General features: G+C 43.3%; 1 protein-coding gene across 1 annotated transcript; it reads left to right on the top strand.

Moving 5' to 3' along the window:
* Positions 1 to 2,715: 2,715 nt before the first annotated feature.
* Positions 2,716 to 15,355, top strand: ccdc17 (coiled-coil domain containing 17). The gene is made up of 13 exons (XM_021599645.3): positions 2,716 to 3,116; positions 3,183 to 3,317; positions 3,443 to 3,647; positions 4,440 to 4,584; positions 7,226 to 7,333; positions 7,603 to 7,739; positions 9,089 to 9,211; positions 9,412 to 9,614; positions 9,701 to 9,777; positions 9,945 to 10,160; positions 12,862 to 13,084; positions 13,307 to 13,417; positions 15,033 to 15,355. Exons 1-13 carry the CDS (start codon positions 2,916 to 2,918, stop codon positions 15,177 to 15,179), a joined length of 2,031 nt encoding a protein of 676 aa, XP_021455320.3. The 5' UTR covers positions 2,716 to 2,915; the 3' UTR covers positions 15,180 to 15,355.
* Positions 15,356 to 17,340: the final 1,985 nt, after the last annotated feature.

Below are 17,340 nucleotides of genomic sequence, written 5' to 3'. Positions count from 1 at the left end.
AAGACAGTTGTGAAGAGGGCACGAAAAAACCTATTCCCCCTCAGGAGACTGAAAACATTTGTCATGGGTCCTCAGATCCTCAAAAGGTTGTACAGCTGCACCATCGAGAGCAACCTGACTGGTATGGCAACTGCTCGGCCTCTGACCGCAAGGCACTACAGAGGGTAGTGCGTACTGCACTGGGGCCAAGCTTCCTGCCATCCAGGACCTCTACACCAGGCGGTGTCAGAGGAAGGCCCTAAAAATTGTCAAAGACCCTAGCCACCCTAGTCATAGTCTGTTCTCTCTGTTACCACACGGCAAGCTGTACCGGAGGGCCAAGTCTAGGTCCAAGAGAGTTCTTATCACCAAGCCAAAAGACTTCTGAACATCTAATCAAATGGCTACCCAGACTTTTTTTTAACTGCATTGTTGGTTAGGGGCTCGTAAGTAAGCATTTCACTGTAAAGTCTACACATGTTGTATTCGGTGCATGTGACTAATAAAATGTGATTTTGATTTGACATTCCTTACATTAAGCAAACAAGACGCCACAATTTTCTTGTTTTCAATTTACGGATAGCCAGGCCAGATCAGAGGCAGAATGGATGACCAGGGATTCTCTCCTGATAAGTGTGTGAATTTGACCATTTTCCTGTCCTGCTAAGCATTTGAAATGTAACAAGAATTTTTGGTGTCAGGGAAAATGTATGGAGTAAAGAGTACATTTATTTTCTTTATGAATGTAGTGGAGTAAAAGTTGTCAAATACAAATTATAGATACCCAAAAAAAACTACTTAAGTAGTACTTTAAAGTATTTTTACTTAAGTACTTTATGCGCCCAAGAGGCAGCCCTGTTCCAAAACTAATACAATCAACTTTCACCTGGTGCAAAACGATCTGTTTTCTAGTTGAAGAGGAACAGGTTTGGCCAGAACAGTGTTCACCTAAAGCCTCTTCTCAAGGGCCTGCCCCTGCTGTTGTCCTTGAGAAACCCTTTAGAGCCTGAATTAGAAGAGGTTACAGAGACCGAGAGCACCAGTAGCAGCCAGACACCAGATGACGACACAGACACCTAACGTGGCTTTACACCCCTCCTCACGTCACGGTGCCTTGCTCAATTGCACTCTTCCTGCTCATTCTCAAGAGACTGGTCATACAAACACTGGTGTGACAGAGGGTTCAGAGGTGACGCCTTCCTTAGGGCTTTTCTTTATTTTGATACGTTTTTGTCTTTTCCCAGGAGCTAAAATGTCAATTCAACGGTCACGTTCTGACCTTATTTATTTTGTTATGTCTTTGTTTTAGTATGGTCAGGGCATGAGTTGGGTGGGTTGTCTATGTTAGTTTTTCTATGATTTGCTATTTCTGTGTTTGGCCTGGTATGGTTCTCAATCAGAGGCAGCTGTCAATCGTTGTCCCTGATTGAGAACCATATTTAGGTAGTCTGTTTTCTATTGTGTTTGGTGGGTGTTTGTTTTCTGTTGTGTGTCTGCACCAGCCAGAACTGTTTTCGGTTGTTTCTCTTTGTTATTTCCGTGTTCATTTGAATAAATATGGACACATACCACGCTGCACCTTGGTCCTCCTCTTCTCCTTCATACGACGACCGTTACATGAACACAAAACACATCAGAATTGCTATTTTGTTTTGGCAAATCAACAACAATGATTTAACTGGCAAATTACTTCAATCAATAGTTTATTTTGAAAAGTGGCTTTGACACCTGCTCTTGCTGAAACAATTTGTAGCATTTGTGTTGAGGAAACTATCATTGTGAGCAGTTGATATTAACATTGCTTCCTGTCCCCTAAATAACCCTTCTATGAGGATTTAGGTTTGTTTTGGTCGATTTTTAAGGTCGACAAATGTTAATGTCTCTGTCTTATTTGAACAGTGTAAGGCATGCATTTGCTTATCATTATATTTCTCGTACGTGGTAGAAAAACTGTAATTTGCAGTAATGGACCAACATTTTCTTTTTAATTCCATACTGATTTGAATGTAGCCAGTTGGGGCATAAACAATAAAACAAAAGTTCAGAAGTAATGTCAGTTTCATGTTTAACCAACATTAAGTGTGACTTCTCATCGTAGCTGTTGTCTTTTTAATTTTCAGACATGCAAAATTAAAGTTCTTTGGTTGATAGACTGTAAACTTAGTCTCCCAAATCCCCTTACTGCTTGTATTAAGATACAACGTGTTTGCTTTCTTACATGAGAAACTACTGTTGTAAGATGTATGCATTTACAGTACTAGATTGGAGAGAAAAAAATCCTGGCTGGTAGAATGTTCAGACAGCTTTACCACAAGTGTAAGGCTCTTTGTTTTTTGTTTTATTTTCTAATTTGGTACATTTTGAAACATTAATTTATTTTGTCTGCATATTGTTCTTGCAGCCTTTATTCAAGGTGGACTGTAAAAAATATAAAGTGTGACTTTTGAAAGATTCCAGATTATTTTGAGAACATTATTTACTGATTTGGCGTCATGTACTGTACGAGAAAGAAACTACTGCATCTTAGAAAAAGAACATTTCAATAAATATTTCAGCATCAGATTGCCAAACAGTTGTCTGCTTCTCTGTATGAAATAATCAAATCATACAGAAGTGATATGTTTAGTACTAGACTTATCCAGTGACACCTGTAAAAGCAATTTGCGCAGTCAAAGACTATAGAGCTGATTTGAGAATTCCGTGTTGTGGCCCTCCGTCCTCCACAACACAGTCGTTGACATGGTGACAGTAACCAACAAACAGGGAAATCACCAGAAGAATATCCAGTCCTGTTACCGCATACCGATGTTTACTTGGGGGGGAAGGGGTAAATAGTCTAATGATTATTGTTTAGCTCATTTAGGAGTACATTTCATTTTTCACTCTTGGGACATGTGGTGTTTGCCTTTTGTTGTTACCCTGCGAACTTGACTAAAATGGACGCAGTGATGGAGTCATTGGGAGAGTTCCGTTGTCGGGAGTGTAGTATGGCATTCCGCTCCCTTGGCCTTCTGGAGAAACATAAAGCATTATTCTGTATCGGGAGCAGCATTGGAGACCCTATGGTGCTGAGACAAGAGCAGCCTGAGCGAAAGGGACTCTATCCAAAGCCGGCACGCACCCCTGATCTTATAAGGGTAAGTGTGTTAGCTGTTATAGTGGCTCTTGTAGTGTGTCTGTCTAACATTGATTGTTCCTGGTAGCTGAGAGAGCAGCGGGGTACGCACCTACAGAATATGCAGGGGAGGACCAATGACACAGAACGGAGAGCTGGGAAAGAAGATAACCTACAGGGCAGTGTGTCAGAGAGCCTAGCATTGAGGAACCTTACTAATGAGGTGCCTACCAACGCTTAATCTGAACCATCTAGACATGCAAGACATGCAATATAACCTATACCACCTTTGTAGTCCCTTTAATATTAATTAACAGACTCAGACAAATGTCATGCTTGAAATTATAGTTTCACAAGCTGAGGATGTCGATTGAGGGGAGTATGCCCAACCTGCCGAAATGGCCTACTGAGACCGAAGGTCTGGAGGACCAGGTCCAGGTGTTGGGGAGAAAGTGTGCTCACAGGGAGAGGCTGAGAGAGATGGCAGAGCAGCACAACCAGGAGCTGGCAGAGATACAGACCCACAACCACCTCCTGGAGCAACAGAGAGAGGGTAAGGGGCCATAGAGATCCACCAACACAAAGAGATATGGAGGAAGGAATCTCTTATACAGATTTTCATGTAGAAAGGTTAAATTGGCTAGTGTGATCAGTTCCATGTAACTTTACAGATACAGATACAATACAAAAAAACTAGATTGCCTCCCGAGTGGCGTAGCCGGTCTAAGGCACTGCATCGCAGTGCTAGAGGCGTCAATACAGACCTAGGTATGATCCAACTGGCTGTGATTGGTCCCATAGGGCGGCACACAATTGTCCGGGTTAAGGGAGGGTTTGGCCAGGGGGCTATACTCATCGCGCTCTAGCGACTCATTGTGCTGGGCCGGGCGCCTGCAGGCTGACCTTGGTCATCAGGTGAACGGTGTTCCACACATTGGTGCAGCTGGCTTCCGAGCCCATTGGGGAGTTGCAGCGATAAGACAAGATCGGAATTGGGGAGAAAAAGGGGGTAAAAAAAAAAAAGATAACTTCTTGTATCATTTTTTTATACAGAAAGGATATTTGCAACAAAAAAATACATTGATACTTTTCTGTTTTCTCAATGACATTCAAGTTAAGTTTATTCTACCTGAGAGAGTCTGACCACAAGTCAGAGACCACTATCATGACACACCAAATGTGCTTGATGGTTAATTTGTGTTTTTCTTAAGGGGAAAGTAATCCAAAGGTAAAGTATTCAGATTAAGTAACTGAATTTGGGTAATCCCAAAATTAAATTACTGATTACAATTTTGGACAGGTAACTAGTAACTGTAATGGATTACATTTAGTATGTGTGTGTCAGACATTGCATGGCAGCTTGGGGCCCTGGCAGGGCAGGGCAGCACGGTCCACCTGGAGACCTTGCTGCTGGAGCTGAGGGATCGGGAGGAGAGAAACGAAGAGGCTCTACAGCAGCTCAAAGACCACATCACTACCCTGCAGCCTGGGTGAGTCCACTAGACAGCAGCAAATGACCATCTCACACACACATACAGTCGTGGCCAAGAGTTTTGAGAATGACACAAATATTAATTTCCACAAAGTTTGCTGCTTCAGTGTCTTTAGATATTTTTGTCAGATGTTACTATGGAATACTGAAGTATAATTACAAGCATTTCATAAGTGTCAAATGCTTTTATTGACAATTACATGAAGTTGATGCAAAGTTTCAATATTTGCAGTGTTGACCCTTCTTTTTTAAGACCTCTGCAATTCGCCCTGGCATGCTGTCAATTAACTTATGGGCCACATAACCCTTTACCCCAGTCCTCAGCAGTCCAGTCCCTGTACCTTGTGCAGAATATCAGTCTGTCCCTGCCATTTTTCCTGGAGAGAAGTGGCTTCTTTGTTGCCCTTCTTGACACCAGGCCAAGTCTTCGCCTCACTGTGCGTGCAGATGCACTAACACCTGCCTGCTGCCATTCCTGAGCAAGCTCTGTACTGGTGGTGCCCCGATTCCGCAGCTGAATCAACTTTAGGAGATGGTCCTGGCGCTTGCTGGACTTTCTTGGGTGCACTGAAGCCTTCTTCACATCAATTTAACCACTCTCCTTGAAGTTCTTCATGATCCGATAAATGGTTGATTTAGGTGCATTCTTACTGGCAGCAATATCCTTGCCTGTGAAGCCCTTTTTGTGCAAAGCAATGATGACGGCACGTGTTTCCTTGCAGGTAACCATGATTGACAGAGGAAGAACAATGATTCCAAGCACCACCCTCCTTTTGAAGCAGTGTAAATGTTTTTTGGGGATTCAATTAATTTGCATGGCAAAGAGGGACTTTGCAATTAATTGCAATTCATCTGATCACTCTTCATAACATCCTGGAGTATATGCAAATTGCCATCATACAAACTGAGGCAGCAGACTTTGTGAAAATGTATGTTTGTGTCAGTCTCAAATCTTTTGGCCACGACTGTACAGTTGAAGTCGGAGGTTAACATACACCTTAGCCAAATACATTTAAACTCAGTTTTTCACAATTCCTGACATTTAATTATAGTAAAAATGCCCTGTCTTAGGTCAGTTAGGATCACCACGTTATTTTAAGGATGTGAAATGTCAGAATAATAGTAGAGAGAATGATTCACTTCAGCTTTTATTTCTTTCATCACATTCCCAGTGGGTCAGAAGTTTACATACACTCAATTAGTATTTGGTAGCATTGCCTTTAAATTGTTTAACTTGGGTCAAACTTTTTGGGTAGCCTTTCACAAACTTCCCACATTAAGTTGGTTGAATTTTGGCCCATTCCTCTTGACAGAGCTGGTGTAACTGAGTCAGGTTTGTAGGCCTCGCACACGCTTTTTCAGTTCTGCCCACAAATGTTCTGTAGGATTGAGGTCAGGGCTTTGTGATGGCCACTCCAATACCTTGACTTCATTGTCCTTAAGTCGTTTTGCCATAACTTTGGAAGTATCCTTGAGGTCATTGTCCATTTGGAAGACCCATTTGCAAACGAGCTTTAACTTCCTGACTGATGTCTTGAGATGTTGCTTCAATATATGCACGTAATTTTCCACCCTCATGATGCCATCTATTTTGTGAAGTGCACCAGTCCCTCCTGCAGCAAAGCACCCCCACAACATGAAGCTGCCACCCCTGTGCTTCACGGTTGGGATGGTGTTCTTCAGCTTGCAAGTCTCCCCCTTTTTCCTCCAAACATAACAATGGTCATTATGGCCAAACAGTTCTATTTTTGTTTCATCAGAACAGAGGACATTTCTCCAAAAAGTACCATCTTTGTCCCCATGTGCAGTTGCAAACCGTAGTCTGGCTTTTTTATGGTGGCTTTGGAGGAGTGGCTTCTTCCTTGCTGAGCGGCCTTTCAGGTTATGTCGATATAGAACTTGTTTTACTGTGGATATAGATACTTTTGTACCCTTCACAAGGTCCTTTGCTGTTGTTCTGGGATTGATTTGTACTTTTCGCACTAAAGTACGTTCATCTCTAGGAGACAGAACGCGTCTCCTTCCTGTGCGGTATGACGGCTAGGTGGTCCCATGGTGTTTATACTTGTGTACTATTGTTTGTACAGATGAACGTGGTACCTTCAGGCGTTTGGAAATTGCTCCCAAATATGAACCAGAAATCAGGTCTTGGCTGATTTCTTTTAATTTTCCCATGATGTCAAGCAAAGAGGCACTGAGTTTGAAGGTACTGAGTTTGAAGGTAGGCCTTGAAATACATCCACAGGTACACCTCCAATTGACTCAAATTATGTAAATTAGCCTATCAGAAGCTTTTAAAGCCATGACATCATTTTCTGGAATTTTCCAAGCTGTTTAAAGGCACAGTCAACTTAGTGTAAGTAAACTTCTGTTCAACTGGAATTGTGATCAGTGAATTAATCTGTCTGTAAGTAAAAAATAAAAAAATACTTGTGTTTTGCACAAAGTAGATGTCCTAACTGACTTGCCAAAATGAGTTTGTTAACAAGAAATTTGTGGAGTGGCTGAAAAATGGGTATGTAATCTTCCGACTTCAACTGTAAGTGATGAGTTATAACAAGTTATAAATAGACATGGTTATAAACTAGAAGAAAAAAAAGGAGCATACAAACAAAGATGTTCTTCTGTGCTTTTCATAGGGTCAAAGAGGTCACGTTTGACTCACCCAACCCTGACCACAGGAAGGGACATAATGCCAACTTTGACCTAATATCCTCTGTGGATGGACCCCTCTCCACCCAAATAAGGTAAGTACTGTTTGTATGTCTTAGTGTAGCTACACCTCATAGAACAAAAAGTACACATTATTATTAGCACCAATGTTGGTGATATTAGAAGCTGTAATCATAGAGCAAGTAAGTAGCCGTCAGGTCATTATTCAAAAGGAAAATGTGTTCTCAATGACTAACCTGGTTAAATAGTTGCTGTAGTGTTAGTAGTAGCAATGTACGGTATTACTATCCTGCAACATATCTGTATCTATGTCTGTGTTTGACTGTGTCTGTTGGTGTGACAGAGCTCTGAGGCTGGACTACATGCAGTCAGGTGGTTCTGATCCGGCTGTCCTGGCCCAGATGCATGACATGCAGGCAGAGGCCCACACTCTGGAGCAACAGGCCCAATCTGGGGCTGACAACAATGGCAGGAGGAAGAGTGAGTGTCAGTCCTGCATGGTCCTTCATTGGGGTATGGAGGATGTCACATCCATTTGGTGCTTTAGTGCCACCTTGAGTGATTTGTTTCTATTGTGCATGTTTATGTCTGTGCCTGCTAGAAGAAAAAGAAACGCACACCTATTAAGACGAGGTGCTGGCTAGCGGAGTAGAACACCTATTAAGACGAGGTGCTGGCTAGCGGAGTAGAACACCTATTAAGACGAGGTGCTGGCTAGCGGAGTAGAACACCTATTAAGACGAGGTGCTGGCTAGCGGAGTAGAACACCTATTAAGACGAGGTGCTGGCTAGCGGAGTAGAACACCTATTAAGACGAGGTGCTGGCTAGCGGAGTAGAAAACTTGAAAATAAAAAAGAGCCGCACACTCTAGGAGCTCAGATGCAAAAATGTATTTACCAACGTTTCGACAGCCAAGTTGTCTTTATCATTGTATAATCACAAACACTGCGGGATGACTCGTTTATATAGTGTTAAAAGACACAGGTGTCTGTAATCATGGCCAAGAGTGGCCTAATATCATTGGTTAATTATCAAATATTAAAATGTCATACAAAGAACAGCATACAAACAAATGGATAGCATACGATCATAGATTTGACTACACAAGTTTACAAAACAATTACAATGGCAAAGTCACAATAATCACAAGAATGGCTTCAGATCAAAGTCTACGTTGAGACCGAAGGGCACAAGGGTCTTTAAATTAAAGATCCAGGCAGCCTCTCGTTTTAACAATAAATTATCAAGGTCACCCCCTCTCCTAGGGAGGGTGACATGTTCGATACCAATATAACGCAGAGACGAAATCGAGTGGCCTGCCTCCAAGAAGTGGGCCGCAACTGGATAAGTAAAGTTTTTACACCTAATGGTGCTACGATGCTCTGAGATACGTACTTTAAATTCGCGTTTTGTTATACCTACATAATTTAATGTTATACCTACATAATTACCACAAGGACAAGTTATAAGATAAATAACTGCCTTAGTGGAGCACGTAATAACACCTTTTATTGGGATCGATTTCCCTGTTTGTGGGTGTTTGAAGGATCTACATGTATAAGTGCCATTGCATTGAGCACAGCCATTACATTTGTAATGTCCATCCAGTAGGGGCGCAAATTGACGTTGTTCAGGAATATCTTGGGGTGGTAAATCAGAGTTTACCATTTGGTCTCTGAGATCTGTGCCTGCACCTATTTGTCTTTCTGTTATCTTTAAGAGACAAATAACTGTATACGGTTTGTTTTTTAAATAAAAAAGTATTATTGTCTCCTCTTAACTTTGGTGCCTCTCTAACCACCCCTTCTTTCCCGCTCTCTCTGCCCAGGGACGAAGCCTCCTCAGCAGGCTGGGAACTCAGAGGTGCTGGCTGTGGAGCAAGAGAACCAGAGACTGGAGGAAGAGATCTTCAGAATCCAGTTGGCCAGAGACAAACACCGTCGGGAAGACGGTGGGTTGTCCTCTCCATCTCATCTCTGTGATTAACATGCACATAATTATATACATAGACAAGCAACATTGCTGATAAACAATGTCAGTTTGGAGTAACCACATTCACAGTGACTACCATGGGATGTGTAGAATTACTATCCATTCCAATGCTTGTAGAGTCATTCTAATTCGTTGGGATTCTATATTCCTCTGATCTAGTTACAGTGGGGTCTGAGCTCCATCAGATCCAAAGAGAACACACCCACTACATGGCCAGCATTCAGGCTGAGCTTGAGAGCCTTCGCAGGGAAGTAGAGCGAGCCAGAGAGGGCCCTAGGGACAGGAGGCTGCCCCCACCCCCTCCATTCCCTGCCCCACCAGCCATGCATCCCCTTGCCCAGATATATGCCCCTCCAGCCCTGGTAAAGCTATTATGTTAATATTGCTGTTTATCTATCTGGTTTTCTTTGACGACATTAGGCCCATATAGTATATGTTCTTGTTTCAGACCCATCCCAGGCCCCATTCCGCGCTCAAGGAAAGGCATGTACTCAACTCTCTTGGGCCTGCGCCCTATGACCCTGCGTGAGTCCATTATGACTAGCACATCTATGTTGGCTATTTCAGTTTTCTATATGATTAAAATTAAACATTACCTTCACATACATTATTAGACACACATTTATGTAACTAACTCAGATGTGCAGGTATGAAGTACCTCTAAACTACTCTAAAACCCTGTTGATTTGCAGGGCTGGTTTTGCTGTCTTTTATGACTTGATGCTTGGGGTAGATGCCACGCTGAGGGTTCTGCGTCCGGTGGCTGGTCTCTACTCTGGAGGCCAGGAGGTGGGGCGGCCTACCCCATTGCCCGCTACACAGTGCCAGCCTGGAGGGGGCCAGCCCTACAGTCAAACTGTGCCCCCTGGGAACTATGCCCTCCTGGCAGTCAAACAGCCTATGCCCAGGTAAGCAACGCACCCGGCGAAGAAAAAGTACATGTGAAACTCGTCCATAGCATGTTGGCTGGAGTCTATCGGTGACAGCCCACCTTCCCTGAGATCAAAAGGCAATTGTTGCTCACTGAGTGACAGACTTGTCTCGTGCTCTGTTAGCTAAGGTTTCCTTTGAGTTGTGTGTGGTGTTGTTCAGAAGGTTGCATGTTCACTACAACTTGGGGTGGAATGAAAATGCACTCTTTCACATTTGTCTAAGACAAAACTCTCTGCCTCCCGAGTGGCGCAGAGGTCTAAGGCAGTGCATCGCAGTGCTAGAGGCATCACTACAGACCTGGGTTTGATCCCGGGTCTGTAGCCAGCTGCGACCGGGAGACCCATGAGGCGGCCCATAATTGGCCCAGCGTCGTCCGGGTTAGGGGAGGGTTTGGTCTGCCCATGTCCCATCGCGCTCTAGTGACTCCTTGTGGCGGGCCGGGCACATGCATGCTGACTTTGGACACCAGCTGGACGGTGTTTCCTCCGACACATTGGTGCGGCTGGCTTCTGGGTTAAGCGAGCAGTGTGTCAAGAAGCGGCTTGGCAGGGTCATGTTTCAGAGAACGCATGGCTCTCGACCTTCACCTTTCCGAGTTCGTACAGGAGTTGCATCGATGGGAGAAGACTAACTACCAATTAGATACCAATTTCGTGTTAGGAAAAAGAGGCAAAATAAATGTATGCATGTATACACACACGCAACAAAGTATGTGAACCCTCTGGATTTCTGCATAAATTGGTCCTAAAATTAGATCCGATCTTCACCTAAGTCACAACAACAGACAAACACAGTCTGCTTAAACTAATAACACACAAATTATTGTATTTTTCTTGTCTATATTGAGTACATAATTTAAACATTCAGTGTAGGTTGGCAAAACCATGTGAACCCTTAGGCTAAGGACTTCTCCAAAAGCTAATTGGAGTCAGGAGTCAGCTAACCTGGAGTACAATCATTGAGACGAGATGTTGGTTAGAGCTGCCCTGCCCTATAAAAAAAAAACACTCACAAAATGAGAGTTTGCTATTCACAAGAAGCATTGCCCGCCTCGAACTTTAGAGATCTAAGACCCAAGAGTAAGAATTGTGGACTTGCATAAAGCTGGAAAGGGTTACAAAAGTATCTCTAAAAGCCTTGATGTTCAACAGTGACCTCAAGAGAGCGGTTCCCACCAGACATCCCAAGAATATTGCTGAACTGAAAGAGTTTTGTAAAGAGGAAGGGTCCAAAATTCCTCCTCCTGACCTACAGAAAACATTTGGTTGAGGTTATTGCTGCCAACGGAGGGTAAACCAGTTACTGAATGAATGTTTCCACTGTGTGTTCAATAAAGACATGAAAACGTATAATTGTTTGTGTTTCATTAGTTTATGCAGACTGTTTGTCTATTGTTGTGACTCAGATGAAGATCAGATCAAATTTGACAACCAATTTACGCAGAAATCCAGGTAATTCCAAAGGGTTCACATAGTTTTACTTGCCACTGTACATACACTACCGTTCAAAAGTTTGGGGTCATTTAGAAATGTCCTTGTTTTTGAAAGAAAAGCAAGAAAAATTGTCCATTAAAGTAACATCAAATTGATCAGAAACAGTATAGACATTGTTAATGTTGTAAATGACTATTGTAGCTGGAAACGGCTGATTTTTTAAGGAATATCTACATTTTCATATGTCTAGTTTGAGAAACAGCTGCCTCAAGTCCTCAACTGGCAGCTTCATTAAATAGTACCTGCAAAACACCAGTCTCAAAGTCAACAGTGAAGAGGTGACTCCGGGATGCCGGCCTTCTAGGCAGAGTTGCAAAGAAAAAGCCATTTTTCAGACTGGCCAATAAAAATACAAGATTAAGATGGGCAAAAGAACAGACACTGGACAGAGGAACTCTGCCTAGAAGGCCAGCATCCCGGAGTCGCCTCCTCACTGTTGACGTTGAGACTGGTGTTTTGCGGGTACTATTTAATGAAGCTGCCAGTTGAGGACTTGGGAGGTGTCTTTTTCTCAAACTAGACACTAATGTAGTTGTCCTCTTGCTCAGTTGTGCACCGGGGCCTCCCACTCCTCTTTCTATTCTGGATAGAGCCAGTTTGCGCTGTTCTGTGAAGGGAGTAGTACAGAGCATTGTCCGAGATCTTCAGTTTCTTGGCAATTTCTCACTTGGAATAGCCTTCATTTCTCCGAACAAGAATAGACTGATGAGTTTCAGAAGACAGGTCTATGTTTCTGGCCATTTTGAGCCTGTAATCGAACCCACAAATGCTGATGCTCCAGATACTCACTAGTCTAAAGAAGGCCAGTTTTATTTCTTCTATAAGCAGAAAAACAGTTCTCAGCTGTGCTAACATAATTGCAAAAGGGTTTTCTAATGATCAATTAGCCTTTTAAAATTATAAACTTGGATTAGCTAACACAACGTGCCATTGGAACACATTGTTGCTGATAATAGGCCTCTGTACACCTATGTAGATATTCCATAAAAAAATCTGCCGTTTCCAGTTAGTCATTTACAACATTAACAGTGTCTACACTGTATTTCTGATCAATTTGATACTATTTTAAATGGAAAAAAAAAAAAAAAAAGGACATTTCTAAGTGACCCCAAACTTTTGAACGGTAGTGTGTGTGTATTTATATATATTAATATTAATAAAAGACAAAACTCTCTACCTTCAGGATGCAGCCGTCTCCCTCCCTGTCTCTGGTGGTTGAGCTTCAAGCTGCCGGAGGTCTGGACGCCTACAGTCAGGAGGTCCAGAGGCTGGTGTCCCGGGGCTGGGCACGGCTGGAGCTCTTCGACCAGCACAATCAGGTCCAGAGCGGATACTGGAGAGTGCCAGTACGTGCCCTCCCCATCCGACCATCCCTCAGTCCAGTCCAGCTCAACTCAGTCCCCCAGGTGAGGGCAGACACCCGTCTCGCTGACTGCTAGTGGTTAGAATGAAGTTGGATTGAAAATCCATTATACATAATGTCTTAAAAATGACAATATCAGTTGAGGATGACATACAATTCATGAGTCAAAAGTCATGAGGTGTGAAAGCCATGCAAGATGCAATGACACATGATGAAACACACAAGAAGGGATCAGACGTCTAAGTTGTGTGTCTGGGTTTTCTAGGTGGGCAACATGGAGCTGTGTTTACGGGTGGTCAATGCTCGGGACCGGGATGTGCAGTCGCTCGCCAAGATTGACCCAAGCAACACCAGCCACTATAAGTACCCCTCCATGGTACATTTAATTATATTCCCCAAAAATCACCTTTCTCTGACCACATCATTGTATTGTTTCAACATGAATCTGTTTGCCAGTTGTGTGGTGACTTACAGTGCCTTCGGAAAGTATTCAGACCCCTTGACTTTTTCCACATTTTGTTAAGTTACAGCCATATTCTAAAATCCCCCTCTCAATCTACACACAATACCCCATAATGACAAAGCAAAAACAGGGTTGTAAAAATAAATGTAAATATCCCAAGTATTCAGACCCTTTACTTAGTACTTTGTTGAAGCACATTTGGCAGCGATTACAGCCTAGAGTCTTCTTGGGCATCACGCTACAAGCTTGGCACACCTGTATTTGGGGAGTTTCCCCCATTCTTCTCTGCAGATCCTCTCAAACACTGTCAGATTGGATGGGGAGCATTGCTGCACAGCTATTTTCAGGTCTCTCCAGAGATGTTAGATCAGAAGCCACTACTGCATTATCTTGGCTGTGTGCTTAGGGTCGTTGTCCTGTTGGAAGGTGAACCGTCGCCCCACTCTGAGGACCGGAGCAGGTTTTCATCAAGGATCTCTCTGTACTTTGCTCTGTTCATCTTTTCCTCGACCCTGACTAGTCTCCCAGTCCCTGCTGCCACCACACTTCACCGTAGGGATGGTGCCAGGTTTCCTCCAGAAGTGACACTCAGCATTTAGAAGTGATGCTCAGCAGAATCTTGTTTCCCATGGTCTGAGAGTCCTTTAGATTCCAAGCAGGCTGTCATGTGCATTTTACTGAGGAGTGGCTTCCGTCTGACCACTATACCATACAGGCCTGATTGGTGGAGTGCTGCAGAGATGGTTGTCCTTCTGGAAGGTTCTCCCATCTCCACAGAGGAACTCTAGAGCTCTGTCAGAGTGACCATCAGGTTCTTGGTCACCTCCCTGACCAAGGCCCTTTTCCCCCGATTGCTCAGTTTGGCCGGGTGGACAGCCCTTGGAAGAGTCTTGGTGGTTCCAAACTTCTTCCATTTAAGAATGTTGGAGGCCAGTGTTCTTGGGGACCTTCAATGCTGCAGACATTTGTTGGTACCCTTCCCCAGATCGACAAAATCCTGTCTCGGCGCTCTACGGACATTTCCTTCGACCTCATGGCTTGGTTTTTGCTCTGACATGCACTGTCAACTGTGTGACCTTATATAGGCAGGTGTGTGCCTTTCCAAATAATGTCCAATCAATTGAATCTACCACAGGTGGACTCCAATCCAGTTGCAGAAACATCTGAAGGATGATCAATGGAAACAGGATGCACCTGATCTCAATTTCGAGTCTCATAGCAAAGGGTCTAAATACTTATGTAAATAAGGTTTTTAATTTGCAAACATTTCTAAAAACCTGTTTTCGCTTTGTCATTTTGGGGTTTTGTGCGTAGATTGCTGAGGATGTTTTTTTTTTGTTTAAATCATTTTAGAATAAGGCTGTAACGTAACAAAATGTGGAACAGGTCAAGGGATCTAAATACTTCCCGAATGCACTGTAAGCATTTTAAAAAATGCTGTAGATCCTGACCTGGTGTGTTCAGTCCTACATAAAGCTTCAGAGAGTTTATTCTGTTGATAGTAGTTATGTGTACTCTGTCATTACAGGTGTCCAATATCCCTGCAACTCTTCAAGGAAATAGACCCCTTTCCTTGTCAACGTTGCAGCCCTCCGCAGCCAATAACCTTTTTTCTCTCCTTCCCTACACTGATCACGAAGACCCTCCCCCCATGGAGGACCCCAATCAGAGGTGATTGATGACACTGATGATTTTAGTGCATGGAAATAAGTAAAATAATCACTGTGATTATTTAGGAGAGAGAGAGGTGTACCTGTTACTTCATTTGACCTTTTCCATTGATTGTTGTAAGTTGTCTGGATGTGTTGTTCATTTACAATGAGCAAATAAAGACAAAAACCCATGACTCTATTTTTCAGTTTTCAATTATGGTATTATGATGAAGACCGTTAACACACACTACACAGAGGTATGCGGGTTTGGCTATTTCTGCCACACCCATTGCTGACAGGTGTATAAAATCGAGCACACAGACATGCAATCTCCATAGCTAAAAACATTTGCTTTAGAATGGCCTTACTGAAGAGCTCAGTGACTTTCAACGTGGCACCGGCTTAGGAGGTCACCTCTCCAAGTCAGTTTGTCAAATTTTTGCCCCGGTCAACTGTAAGTGCTGTTATTGTGAAGTGGTAATGTCTAGGCTGTGAAGTGGTAGACCACACAAGCTCACAGAACAAGACCACCAAGTGCTGAAGCAAGTAAAAATCGTCTGTCCTCGATTTTAATACTCACTGAGTTCCAAACTGCCTCTGGGAGCAACATCAGCACAATAACTGTTCGTTGGGAGCTTCATTAAATGGGCTTCCATGGCCGAGCAGCCACACACAAGCCTAAGATCAACATGCACAAAGCTAAGCTTTGGCTGGAATGGTGTAAAGCTCTCCGCCATTAGTCTCTGGAGTGATGAATCACCATCTGGCAGTCTGACGGACGAAAGTTTGGTGGAGGAGGAATAATGGTCTGGGGCTGTTATTCATGGTTCAGGCAAGGCCCCTTAGTTCAAGTGAAGGGAAATTTTAATGCTGCGGCATACAATGACATTCCTGCAATCAGCATGCCAATCGCACGCTCCCTCAAAACTTGATACATCTGTGGTATTGTGTTGTGGCAAGACATTTTAGAGTGGCCTTTTATTGTCTAGTGCTATGATCATGCTGTTTAATCAGCTTCTTGATATGCTACACCTGTCAGGTGGATGGATTATCTTGGCAAAAGAGAAATGCTAACAGTGATCGAAACAAATTTCTGGTCAAAATTTGGAATAAGCATTTTGTGCATATGGAACATTTCTGGGATATTTTATTTCAGCTCATGAAACCAACACTTTACATATTGCATCCATATTTTTGTTCAATATAATTTAGCTGGAATCTAATATATTTCCACAATACACACCAACCAACCTTGCTCGGTTACTGCACTTGGGTTTCAGTGAGATCAACCCCTTCTTTTTGGAGGACAAGGAGGTAGAAGGGTTGGGTGTCCCCTCAGGGAGAAGGAAGCCTTTGGCTACAACCAAAAGGCAGGAAAGGTGAGCAAAGGTGTGACCATCGGGTTCTTGGTCACCTCCCTGACCAAGGCCCTTCTCCCCCGATTGCTAAGTTTGGCCAGGTGGATAGGTCTTGGAAGAGTTTTAGTTGTGCCAAACTTCTTCCATTTAAGTGTTCTTGGGGACCTTCGATGCTGCAGACATTTGTTGGTACCCTTCCCCAGATCGGTGCCTCGACACAATCCTGTCTCAGAGGTCTACGGACAATTACTTCACCTCAAGGCTTGGATTTTGCTCTGACATGCATGGTCAACTGTGTGACCTTATAGACAGGTGTGTGCCTTTCCAAATCATGTCCAATCAATAGAATTTACCACAGGTGGACTCCAGTCAAGCTTTAGAAACATCAAGGATTATCAATAGAAACAGGATGCACCTGATCTCAATTTTGAGTCTCATAGCAAGAGGGTCTAAATACTTATGTAAACAAGGTTTTCATTTGCAAACATTTCTAAAAAAAACTGTCTACTAGTAAGACAGTAGATCTGTCTATCAGGCAGGCAGTGACTCTTCCCTCCCTGTTGCCTCACAGGTGTGGGGACTCAGTATTCCACTGCTGCACTTCCACAGCAAGCTACTCCATCACTTATGGCAACTTCGTTTTTAGCAATGTGCCAGTACGTACTTAGTCAACCAAGTGTGATTCTGTTTCATACAGAGCTCCTTTCTCCCCACCCCTCAGATTTATTTTGGTGGGCTCTCACCTGGCAAGGACATAGTTCTGATTCTGTGCATCTACCACTAGCCAGCAGGGAGCAGTGTTTCCTGGAGTGGGATGGTCAAAAAA

Source organism: Oncorhynchus mykiss, chromosome 4, assembly GCF_057628025.1.
Source record: "Oncorhynchus mykiss isolate SJ-2025 chromosome 4, ASM5762802v1, whole genome shotgun sequence".
Lineage (NCBI taxonomy): Eukaryota > Metazoa > Chordata > Actinopteri > Salmoniformes > Salmonidae > Oncorhynchus > Oncorhynchus mykiss.
The sequence above is the reverse complement of the archived record's forward strand: the minus strand, read 5'-3'. Positions and strand labels throughout refer to the sequence as shown.